Genomic DNA, 12,860 nt, shown 5'->3' with positions numbered 1-12,860 from the left:
ACTTTCAACTTTTCAATAAACGTAAACTTTAAAAACAATTTTTTGTTGTTCTGAGGATTCAACATTGGGCTTCAGGCATGATAAACATTCCACCAGTGACAATATTCTCATCTTAAAGTCTTAACTAATGCTTGGCCATAAAGGTGTTATATTTCATTGTTGTCATTTAATTCAAGTCCTTTTCCTCTTTCAGATTCCTTAAGGCGAACTCGTCTGATCCTCTTTGTTTTGCTCCTGTTTGGCATTTATGGACTCTTAAAAAATCCGTTTTTATCTGGTAAAGACTTTCATATATCTGAGTGAATTTATTTCCTCCTTAAGCATCTGGCTTTTATATTCTTTACAATTGTAACAAATATTTCACTTACTATCCTACCAAAATTTTCTTTTGTTGAACTTAGAGTTATTGTTAATGGGGAAGAATATTTGAAAAGTAAGGTCCATTTAGTTTGACTTTAAAAAAAATTAGTATACCATTTGTTTATGCTGGGTTTAAAGTAATATTTTCAAAATTCTACTTCTGTGGCTACTTATATCAGAATAATAAGTTATTAAATGAATAATTTTTTCCTTTTTTTAAGATTTATTTATTTTTATGTATATGAATATACTGTAGCTGTACAGATGGTTGTGAGCCACCATGTGGTTGCTAGGATTTGAACTCAGGACTTTCAGAAGAGTACTCAGTGCTCTTAACCACCGAGCCATCTCTCCAGGCCTTAAATGAATAATTTTAAAATTAAAACTAATATGTCCCTCATAAGATTATTATTCACAAAACTCTGAAAACCATTAAAGAATTTTTTTCTCCATCCTTTTTTTTGAAACAAGAGTGAGTGCTGAGATTAGAGACATGTAATTACATGTCTAATTTATGGGGCACTGATGGATGATCACCACACCAATAGAGCTTTATTTCAGCTCTGAGAAATTTTGGACTCAAGATTTCTGTGACTTAGAGCTCCAGGTGACTGTAAGCTCACTGAGTAACCAAGCATGACCTTGAGCTCCTGGTGCTCCTGACTACCTCCTGTGTGCTAGGGTTACAGGGTTTGCAGCCACAGAGGCTTTGCTTGTTTTTGCACAGCAGAGTAAAAGCTAGGGAGTTGTTTGCAGAGTAGAGAGTGTAGACAAGATTATAACCACATTAATCCACATTTCAGGCAGTCTCCATTTCTAAAGCCTCTAAAAAGACACTGTTGGCACATTTTCCTGTCTAGGTGACTGAGCAGCTCATTTGGGTTTACCTTTACTGAGGAGCTCTTTGAGGAGTTCTTTTTTAAGATCTGTGAGTGTTTTACCTGTATGAATGTATGTGTGCACATGTGTATCTGGTTCTCGTGGAGGCCAGAGAAGGGCATTGAGTCCCCTGGAGCTGGAGTTTAAAGTGATTGTGAGATGTGTGTGGGTGCTAGGAACTTAACCCAGGTACTCTACAAGAGTAGCTAGTGCTCTTAACTACTAAGCTATCCCTCAAGCCCCCTGTGTCTGTATGCTTCATCAGCTTCCAGCTGAGTCATAGTAATCTTGTCAAGTTTAGCTATTTAGTGGTGACCTTCTGCATAGTTCAGAACAAGCCTTAGCTCCCATAGTCTGACCAGTAGTAGTCCTTCAGCTCAGTTCTTGGTTTTAAAAGCTGATTATGAATGAGGAGTCTATCCCCGGATACCCTCAAGCCTGCTGATATCCATCCAACCAGCTACTTAACAATATACCCTGAAGAACTGGGACCCTAAAATCACTTTGGAGATGGGTTATTCAGTCTGGCTAATAATAATAATGTATAAAATGGGGTGTAGAGATTTTTGCTTTCAAAGGCCTTAGAAATCAAAAGAACTTAGGCATTTACTACTACAGGGTTATCTGAGGGAGAAACAACAGTGAACTAGAAAAATAACATTAAACAGCAGGTAAGGGTGCAAAGTTTGGGAGTAGTGCACACCTTTAATCCCAGTACTTGGGAAACAGAGGCATGTGGATCTCTGTGAGTTCAAGTCCAACAGTTACAGGACAGTCAGGGCTACACAGAGAAGCCCTGTCTCACAAAAACAAAAGAAAAAAAAAAAACCCTAAAAGCAAAGACTTTTGACCAGTGAGATCATATATTTCCACCATGAAGATCAAAATCAATGATATCTAATTCCAATCCTGGTTTTATAAATATCTGGTAACTGGATTCATGGTGCACACATTTACTCTCAGCAAGAGGAAGGTATATATCTAAGTTGAAGGGTAGTCTGATTTATATAGTAATTTCCATGCCAGCCAGAGCTATCTATATAGTGAGATCCTGTCTCAAAAAACAAAAGCAAAGCTCACAAAACAAAAAAAAAAACAGTAAAAAAATTTATTTTGGTTTATGTACCAGTTTCTGTTTGGTTTATGTAATGAGTTCATAATAGCAGGGATGGCATGATAGCTGGAGACGAGCAGGAAGGTGGCTGATCACATTTTCATTCATGCAGAAAGCAGAGTGAACTGGAATTGGGATAAGGCTATAAGCTCTCAAAGCCTACACTTCCACCAGGAAGACTTCTTGTCCTAAAGATTCCATAACTTCCCTAAATAGCACCACCAACCAAGGATCAAGTGTTCACATACCTGTGTCTACTTCAATGTTCTAATTCAAACCATCCCAGCTCTTAGTCCCCAAAATAATTAGCCCTGGATGGCTTGGATAAGGATTGACTGAAAGAGCTCTGTGCTCTAGAGTTAAGATGTGTATTTTGGGATAATAGTTGGGCCTTGGGCTTAGAGACTCAGCCTTTGTCAACAAGTATATCAGTTACTATTCTCATTGCTGAAACAAAATGTCTGACAAAAGCAGCTTTAAGAAGAGATTATTTATTTTGGCTCCTCACAGTTCCAGGATAGCAGCAGCTTGAGGTAGCTGGTCACATTGTAGCTTCAGTCAGGAATCAGAGAGAAGTGAAATGTTGGTGTTTAGTTCATTTTCTTCTTTTTATTCAGGACAGGACCCTCACCTTCATTTAGGTTGCTCTTCCTATCTCAATCCAATTTAGACACTCCCTTGTAGGCATGCCCAGAAGTTTCTCACCTAGAACCTATCAAATTGACAGTGATAAACATCACAGTGTTGAAGTCCTTGTTAGATATTCTAATTTCAATCATTCTAATTTTCTATTGCTGGGATAAAACACTTAAGCAACTCGGGGAGGAAAGGGTTTATCTGCCTTTCACTTCCACTTTACAATTCATCATTGGGGGAAGTTAACACAGTGTGCAGCCTTTTTTACACAGATAAGGACTACCTACCTGCCTAGTGATGGTACTACCTACAGTGAACTGAGTCCTTCTCCATCAGATGGCAATCAAAGAGTGCCCCATACTCTTTGTCCGCAAAGCAGTCTGATCAAGGCAATTCTTTTTTAAAAAAAATAATTTGTTTACATCCCAAATGCTGTTCCTACTCCCAGTCCCTTCTTTACTGAGTTCTCCCCTTTTCCTCTGAGAGGGTGTGACTCCCCCCACCCCCCCATCCTCCTACCCTGGCAGTTTAGGCATATCCTCTTCCATGAAGACTGAACTGCCTGTGTAGTACAAATGTGCTGGGAGCAGAGAGTGGGACTTATTACAACCTGTGAATGTTCTTCTGTTGGTGGCTCAGATTTTGAGAGCTCTCGGGTCCAGTTTTGTTGACACTGTTGGTCTTCCTGTGGGGGTTCCCATCTACTTCAGGGCCTTTAGTCATTCCCCCAACTCTTCCATAGATGTCCTCCACCTCCGTCTAATATTTGTCTGTGGGTATCCACTTCTGTTTCAGTCCACTGTTGGGTAGAGTCTCACAGAGGTTATCAGAGGTTATTCTAGGCTTCTAAGAGTATCATTAGTAATGTCAGGGATTGGTGCTTGCCCATGGGATGGGTTTCAAAGTTGAGTTGGTTGTTGGTTGGCCATTCCTTCAGTCTGCTCCATTTCCTGCGTTTCTTTTAGATAGAACAAATTTTGGGTCAAAAATTTAGTAGTTAGGTTGGTGTTCTTATCTGTCCACTGGGGGTCCTGCCTGGCTACAGGAGGTGGCCTCTGCAAGTTCCATGTCCCTATAGTTGGGCATCTTGGCTAATGTCATCCACAGTGACTCCTGGGAACCTCCCCTATCCCAGGTCTTTGGGACTTCCTAAAGATTATCCCCTCCCTCCACCCAGGCAGCTGCAGATTTCCATTCATTCTCCTGGCTCATTGGGCCTCCTGTCTCTCCCTGCACCTGATCCTCCCTACCCATTTGCCTACCCATTCCTCTCCTACCCATTTTCCTCCCTCCCTCTACCTCCTAAGACTATTTGTTTTCCCTTCTAAGTGAGATTCAGGCATCCTTGATTGGGCCTTCCTTCTTGTTTACATTCTTTGGGGTATATCATGAGTATTCTGTACTTTATGGCTAATAGCCACTTATTCAAGGCAATTCTTAATTGAGGTTCCCTGTCACTCTTACCAGGGGATTTTAGGTTGTGTCAGGTTGATAGCTCTTAGTAGAACATCAGAGTTTAGGCAGGAGAAAATGTTTACACTTAGCTCTAATTATAGTTTTAGTTTCTTTGAATGTCTTACATGGCATGTCAGTAGCCCACACTTAGAGTGCAATGGGAAAGCTTATAAGGACTGAATCATTCTTTGTCCTTTTAAAAATATATACTAGTTGTTTGTTTTATATTGTCATTAATCTACTTTTTGTCAGTGCTTTCCTGCTGGGTGTTTAAAACCATATAGGTGGCCAAAAATTTGCCTATTTCCTTTTTACTGTGAAGACTCCTTAGGGTTCCTTTTAGGAACTTAGGGTGAGCCCCTAGGCGTGTCTAGTTTTTCTTCCACCCATATTCTGTGGCATATCCTGAGATGGATCAGGGTTTCTGACCACATGGATTTGCATGGTAACATCAGAGTCATTTTGTCTATAATGATCATTCTATTTGCAGATTGTATGCTGGATAGCATCCTAGAGTCTCCAACCATCTCTGATGGAGAGGAGCAGTGAATTACTGGGGTTATAACACTGTAGTACACCTTTAGGGGTATTCTATCCTTTTCTGGGACCTTGCTGATGTTGAATGACAGGCCAAATATTGGCTGTCCTCTTAGCCCTATATCCTCGTTTGCTTTGGTTCTTCAGTGTGGCCAGTTAATACCAATTTTGAAGAATGAATAGCTGTTTCAAATATATATTTTGTACATTTAGATAGGGATTGATAAAAATAAACATTTTATAATAAATGCTGACTTTAACTCAGTTTCCTAAACAATTTAAGATTTTTTTTTTTTTTTTTTTGGTTTTTCAAGACAGGGTTTCTCTTTGTAGCTCTGGCTGTCCTGGAACTCACTTTGTAGACCAGGCTGGCCTCAAACTCAGAAATCCGCCTGCCTCTGCCTGCTGAGTGCTGGGATTAAAGGAGTGCGCCACCACGCCTGGCCCAATTTAAGATTTTTAATCATATAATTTTAAGATTATAGAAAGAGGCCAGGCGTGGTGGCGCATGCCTTTATTCCCAGCACTTGAGAGGCAGAGGTAGGTGAATTTCTGAGTTCGAGGCCAGCCTGGTCTGCAGAGTGAGTTCTAGAATAGCCAGGGCTACACAGAGAAACCCAGACTCGAAATAAACCAAAAAAAAAAAAAGAACAAAACAAAAAACCAAACAAAAAAACAAAAAACCCAAGATTATAGGAAGAGGAAAATAGCCAGGCATAGTGATGCACGCCTTTAATCCCAGCACTTGGGAGGCAGAGGCAGGTGAATTTCTGAGTTCATTGCCAGCCTGGTCTACAGAGTGAGTTCCAGGACAGCCAGGGCTACACAGAGAAACCCTGCCTTATAACACCCCCCCCCCAAAAGAGGAAAATTGTTACCGAAAATCTTAACTGTTGTTAAACATGGTCTAGAATCTAGAACACTATTTCTTTGATAAAGCTTCCAAGACAGGCAATTTTTCTAGACTTTGAAATCAAATATGCTCAAATATTTTCTTCTTATTAGTGCGCTTCCGGACAACTACAGGACTTGATTCTGCAGTAGACCCTGTCCAGATGAAAAATGTCACTTTTGAACATGTTAAAGGGGTAAGTTAACAATTTTTGCTTTTGTCTTTCTTTCTTTTTTGTTTTTTTCTTATATTTTGTCTGAGTGATACTCTGCATTAGGCTTCCATCTAGTTAAGCTGCCCCCAACTTTTCTTGCAATTTAAAGCTATGAGCTCTGTTTGAATTACAGAAAGTGAATAATTTAGGAAAAGGTTGATATTTAAAATTTGAATAATTACAGGCATGTTAGAAAAAATAATAAACATAATGGCCTCTAGCTGACAAAAAAAATTGAATCATTAATATGGAGCTGTGACCTTTCTATTCTGACTGAGAGATGCTGTAGTGATTAAGCGTACTTACTGGTCTTGACAAGACGTATGTTCAGTTCCAGTTACCCACAGGTAGCTCACAACTGCTTATAACTTTAGTTCCAGGGAATCCCACTCATCTTCTGGCCTCCATGAGCACCTGTACTCAGCATGCACATACTCTACACAGGCATACGTAATATTAAAAATTAAAGCACATCTATCTATCTACCCATCCATCCATCCATCATCCATCCATCCATCCATCCATCCATCCTTCGTCCATCTATCCACCCACCTATTTACCTACCTACCTATCTATCTATGTAGGTTTTTCAAGATGGTCTTTCTATGTAACAGCCCTGGCTGTCCTGGAACTCACTCTGTAGACTAGCTTGGCCTCAAACTCACAGATCCACCTGCCTCTACCTCCTGAGTACTGAGATTATAGACATGCGGCATCATGCCTGGTGATAAAGTAAATCTTTAAAAAAAAATGAATTCTTGTTGAAGCTGTTTTTGGTTGGAGTATATATAAGTTTTTTGCTTCAGTGGGGATGAGGCAATGTCTGAGTATAGAACCAGAGATAGGCTGGCAACTAAACCACAGAACTGAGTAAATTCTGACAAAATTTAAGTTCATGTGAGCAAACTAACTTGGTAGAATTTACCATAATAGGTTTGCCATTGCACAGTTTTTCCACATTTTCTAAACTTACATAATAATCATTTCTTGCCCAGAATTTTTGAGTATGCATGTATATATAGCACTGCTTCCAAAATATAAGAACTGTTTAGAATATTATTATCTTGATGCTGTTAACTCAACCCAGTAGCTCTCCTATTGCTCAACTAGAGATATTTTTGCTACAGAGAGTGGGGGCAGATAATGTTTATTTTGAGAAGTAAATGGTATCTCTTACTTTATTCTTAGACTTTAAAATGACCATTTACTCATTATTTTAAGTAAGATATTTTAGTCTTTCACTATGCAGTGTCCTTGGGTTTTCTTAGAAAAGGAACTCATTCAGGTCTTTTTGAAATTTAACATATTTGCTTAAAAGTACATACATAATAAATGTCAAGAATGAGCACATGTTTTTCATCATTTTCCAGCCCAACAAAGAACATTAGAACCCCACAGCCTCCCAGAAGCCTCTTCTGTTACTGTCTCCATCAGTGAGAGGAGAGTCACTTTCTGTCAGACACTTCACTTTGCTTCTACTTTTCTATTCTAATAGCTAGAGTACACACAGAATGTCCTGTTTTGTACCTTCCTTTGCTCAGTATGATGTTCTTGGTTGAGATCTAGCCATGCTGTACCCATGGAGTTGTAGTTCATATACTTTTGGGAAATTTTCTAGAAATAGAATCGTGACCTAAACAGTTTAGATTTTTCAGATTGCCCTTTGTCTCTAAGCTGTGATCTTCCTAATAGTTTGAGTTTAAGCCTGACTTGTTTCTCCTGAGTAAAGATGAGAATGTCAAAGGACCTTTGTTGGCAAAATAAGGATGCAGTGTAATTAGAAATAAGGATTGACAGAAAACCTTTAGTGTGTTAAAAACACTTTTCACTGAAAAAGGCCAAGTTCACTCAAACCTACATTAAATATATGATTACCTAAAGATAATCTTTGATAGTCTAACCATTATTTATTTGGTAAATTGACTGTTTAAGGTGGAGGAAGCCAAACAAGAATTACAGGAAGTGGTTGAATTCTTGAAAAATCCACAGAAGTTTACCGTGCTTGGAGGTAAACTTCCCAAAGGTAAGAGATTCTCCCTCTTATCATGATTTGGTGTAAAACATAAAGTAATATATTACAGATCTTATTTGATAATATTATAACTGATAATTCCTAATAATTGTTTTTTAAAATATGTGCCTATTCTACACATAAAGTTCTATGACTTCTTTTTTTTAATATTTTTTTTATTATGTATTTTCCTCAATTACATTTCCAATGCTATCCCAAAAGTCCCCCACACCCACCCCCCCACTTCCCTACCCACCCATTCCATTTTTTTGGCCCTGGCGTTCCCCTGTACTGGGGCATATAAAGTTTGCAAGTCCAATGGGCCTCTCTTTCCAGTGATGGCCAACTAGGCCATCTTTTGATACATATGCAGCTAGAGTCAAGAGCTCCGGGATACTGGTTAGTTCAGAATGTTGTTCCACCTATAGGGTTGCAGATCCCTTTAGCTCCTTGGGTACTTTCTCTAGCTTCTCCATTGGGGGCCCTGTGATACATCCAATAGCTGACTGTGAACATCCACTCCTGTGTTTGCTAGACCCCGGAATAGTCTCACAAGAGACAGCTATATCTGGGTCCTTTCAGCAAAATCTTGCTAGTGTATGCAATGGTGTCAGCGTTTGGAAGCTGAATATGGGATGGATCCCTGGCTATGGCAGTCTCTAGATGGTTCATCCTTTTGTCACAGCTCCAAACTTTGTCTCTGTAACTCCTTCCATGGGTGTTTTGTTCCCAATTCTAAGAAGGGGCACAGTGTCCCCACTTTGGTCTTCATTCTTCTTGAGTTTCATGCGTTTAGCAAATTGTATCTTATATCTTGGGTATCTTAAGTTTTTGGGCTAATATCCACTTATCAGTGAGTACATATTGTGTGAGTTCCTTTGTGATTGTGTTACCTCACTCAGGATGATGCCCTCCAGGTCCATCCATTTGCCTAGGAATTTCATAAATTCATTCTTTTTAATAGCTGAGTAGTACTCCATTGTGTAAATGTACCACATTTTTTGTATCCATTCCTCTGTTGAGGGGCATCTGGGTTCTTTCCAGCTTCTGGCTATTATAAATAAGGCTGCTATGAACATAGTGGAGCATGTGTCCTTCTTACCGGTTGGGACATCTTCTGGATATATGCCCAGGAGAGGTATTGCTGGATCCTATGACTTCTTTTTAATGAGATATAATGCTTCTCTTAATACTTGGCTGTATATTTACCAAAAAGGATTTTTTTAATTAAAAAAAATTTAAAGTTTATGTATGTGGTATTATTTTGCCTGTGTGTATGTCTGCCTACCCCGTGTATACCCAGATGCTAGTAGAGGGAAGAAGAGAGCATCAGATTCTCCCAAGATGAGTTATACAGGTTGTGAATTGCTATGTGGGTGCTGGGAATTGAAACTGGGTTGTCTAGAAGAGAATCCAGTGCTCTTAAATAGTGAGCCATCTCTCTAACTTGACATAAAGATATTTTTTTTTCTATAGCATTGGTATAGTTAAGACTAGCACTTTTACATGGATTTAGAATTGTTAGCTTCTCTGTTTATACACAAAATTCATCATTTGTTTTAGTCTCAATCTATTTAATGTCACCCCCATCAGGGTCAGGCATGAATCCAGGGTCACACTAAGCACTGATGTTTTTGGTCTTGTTTTTGATGTTTTGTATGGGAGATCAAACTCACTTACCTTGTGCATAGTTGCTAAGGACCATTAAAACTGAACTATACCCAACTCTTTGGGTGTTTTGTTTTGTTTTTCAATATATATATGAGAAAAATTTTGAAGTTTTTTGTTAAGTGAAACTATGGAAATTGTACTCAAGATCTTTGTAACTATAAAGTCAAAATGGTAATTATTTTTAGCATGTGTACTTTTATGTAAACATTTATATGATTTTCTTTTTCTACTAAAAATGGCAGTTTGATGACCACTTTAACCCAGGTTTTGCCCTTCAGTCTGATTGTTACTTAGAATAAATTTGTAAGGGATAGGTGGGTCTATATCTCAGTTTGTATGGTGCTTATCCATTATGTCTAAAAGCTCAAGATTTGATTCCCCCATGGTAGAAACTGAGCCTGTAAACCCAGCCTGTGTGTGGGAGGTAAAGCAGGTATTGCAGTAATTTGAGGTTATCCTCAATAATCAGAGACTTAACTTTATATTTAAAAAAAGGGAACAGATTTCTAGGAATAGAAGTTCTATGTTAAAAGTTATAATTTGTTTTTGTTTGTTGTCTTTAAAGGTTTGTTTCAGGCTTGTAGTTTTAGAGGTTTCATTCCACAATCCTGATCCATCATTGAGGTTTGAGGTGAGGCTAAGCATTACAGTGCATGGTAGCACAAAGCTCCTCATCTCACAGTAGAGGGCTGAGTGGAGAAGGTGGTTTGGTGTAGTAGACACAGCCTATCCTTCGAAGGCAAGCCTTTGCATGTGTGGCTCAGAATAAAAGACACAGTCTATCCTTTGAAGACATAACTATTAATGTGGAACAGGACTGGAGATAAAATCCACCCTTCAGTGGCCCATCTCTTTTCACTAGCTTCTGTCTCTTTTAAGTTTTGACAGTCTTTCAGCAGTAGCTTAGGCAGACCTTTAGCAGGCAATTAATTGATAGGTGTTTCAAATGATCCAGACTGCAGTTTAGGGCAAGATTTTAGACTACTGGGAGCATCTCTTCTGGGAAAGTAGGAGAATGTTCCCAAAACTTTTCCCAGTTAGAGACACAGTGATATAATATCATAGAGAGAATATTTAAAACTGTAATTACACTTTATTTCTAATAAAGCGTTATTATAAATTTATGGAAAAATTTTGAGATATATACTAAAATGTATTAAGTTAATACTGATAAGCAACTTAAGCCAGTTAGGTATCACTAAAGCACGGTAATACTGTGTGACCTTCATGCTGCTTTTTAGCTTGTCTATACTTTTTAAAAAATGTTAAAATTGCAACATCACTGCAGCTTTATTGCTTTTTAATGTAATTTATAAAAGTTATATACAAATAAGGGATTACCTTTTTCCAACTTACTATGGGAAAGCCTTACTGTTATGAGAACTTAAATATTTGGGAAACCTTGGAATAATAGCAGTTAACATTTATGTATTATCAATATAGACCCAACAGTATTTGACATTTTGTCAAATAATTTTTCTGTATTTGCCTATATGCATTCATTTCTCCCTTGAACATAAGAGAGCTATAACTATCAACTGTGTCACCTGCATGTAGAGATGCTGCTCTAGTCTTATCTAACTCAGCCCAAAATAGCATTATTTGTTTAACATTGGCTTCTCTTGTTTTGTTTTTAGTTTATACCTTATGTCTCTAGAAAATATTTTTTTTCCTAGAAAATATTTTTAGTCTTTTATGGAAGTTATTTATCATTTCATTTATATTTGGCTGTTTATTTTTTAGTATGAATTTTATGTTGTTATAAATTAATCCGTATTCCTTTGTCTTAGTACTCTTTTCTTGTCTTGCTTCTTGATATGTGAATTTTACACATACACACACACACACACACACAGTTTGTTTGAGATAGACTCATTCTGTTCCCCCTGGCTGGCCTGAAACTACTGTAAAACAAGGTTCGTTCTGAATTCACAGAGATCCTTTTGCTTCTGTCTCCCAAGTGCTAAGATTAAAGGTGTGTACAACCTCTCCTTGCTACAAATAATATGTAAATGGTATAAGAAAATTAGTGGTAGAGAAAATTTTAAAATGGAACATAAACAGAAACTTGTTGGTTGTTTTTTCTTTTTGTTGTTGTTTGTTTGTTTTTGCCATGTTTGGCAATATTGAACATTACTGTTAAAACAATGAATATTTGTGATAGAGGTTCTTATTGAGGGATTTAAAAATTAATGACTTGTTCTTGTCTCTTTTTCTTCTAGGAATTCTTTTAGTTGGGCCACCAGGAACAGGGAAAACACTTCTTGCCCGAGCTGTGGCAGGAGAAGCTGATGTTCCTTTTTATTATGCTTCTGGATCAGAATTTGATGAGATGTTTGTGGGCGTAGGAGCCAGCAGGATCAGAAATCTTTTTAGTATGTTTGGTGTATATTTTAAACTGTTTGAGAAACAGTAATGTTTTATTTATCCGTTCCTTGATAATTGGCTTTAGTTTCAGGTAACTTAATGAAGCTATGTGCTTTATTTAAACAATTTTACTTTGTACATATGTGTGAAATATATACAAGGTAAATGTTCTCCTCTACCTTTTTGGGGGGTTCAGGAATTGAACTCAAGCCCATTTGCTACTGAGCTATCTTACTGGCCCTGCATTCTTTTCTAATATAGACTAAACAATCATAAGGCCTGGTAGATGTGCTAGATGAAGTTAGGGACTGTTGATGTTGAAAAATTCTTGAGTTTTTTTGTTTTTTTTATTTTATTTATCAATTCTGTAGCATGTAATTAATATTTATTAGCTTTAATTCTAAATATATTAATTTGTATAAATAGGAAGAGTGGAAAACCAGTTCTTAAACATGATAGTCTTACAGTTTTTAATATTTTTATGTTCAAAAAGTGTTGATTTCTTTCGTTATTTGAATATTTTTTGTTTTCTTAGGAGAAGCAAAAGCAAATGCTCCTTGTGTTATATTCATTGATGAATTAGATTCTGTTGGTGGAAAGAGAATTGAATCTCCAATGCATCCGTATTCAAGGCAGACTATCAATCAGCTTCTTGCTGAAATGGATGGGTAATTGAGTCTTGGTTAAATATAATAAAATATTTTGAAAATTAGCATTTATCCTA

The 12,860-nt window shown here is 37.6% G+C and overlaps 1 protein-coding gene across 1 annotated transcript in view; it reads left to right on the top strand.

Moving 5' to 3' along the window:
- Yme1l1 (YME1 like 1 ATPase) overlaps window positions 1–12,860 on the top strand; it is a 43,918-nt gene that overhangs the window by 19,555 nt on the left and 11,503 nt on the right. Inside the window, exons 7-11 of the mRNA XM_021155376.2 lie at window positions 194–277; window positions 5,987–6,069; window positions 8,020–8,110; window positions 11,992–12,144; window positions 12,672–12,804. Coding sequence (XP_021011035.1) covers window positions 194–277; window positions 5,987–6,069; window positions 8,020–8,110; window positions 11,992–12,144; window positions 12,672–12,804 — 544 coding nt within the window. The remainder of the gene's footprint in view (window positions 1–193; window positions 278–5,986; window positions 6,070–8,019; window positions 8,111–11,991; window positions 12,145–12,671; window positions 12,805–12,860) is intronic.

The sequence above is a fragment of the Mus caroli genome, unplaced genomic scaffold, assembly GCF_900094665.2.
Source record: "Mus caroli unplaced genomic scaffold, CAROLI_EIJ_v1.1 scaffold_8181_1, whole genome shotgun sequence".
NCBI lineage: Eukaryota > Metazoa > Chordata > Mammalia > Rodentia > Muridae > Mus > Mus caroli.
Note: the sequence above shows the minus strand (reverse complement) of the source record. Positions and strands in the feature narration are given on the sequence as shown.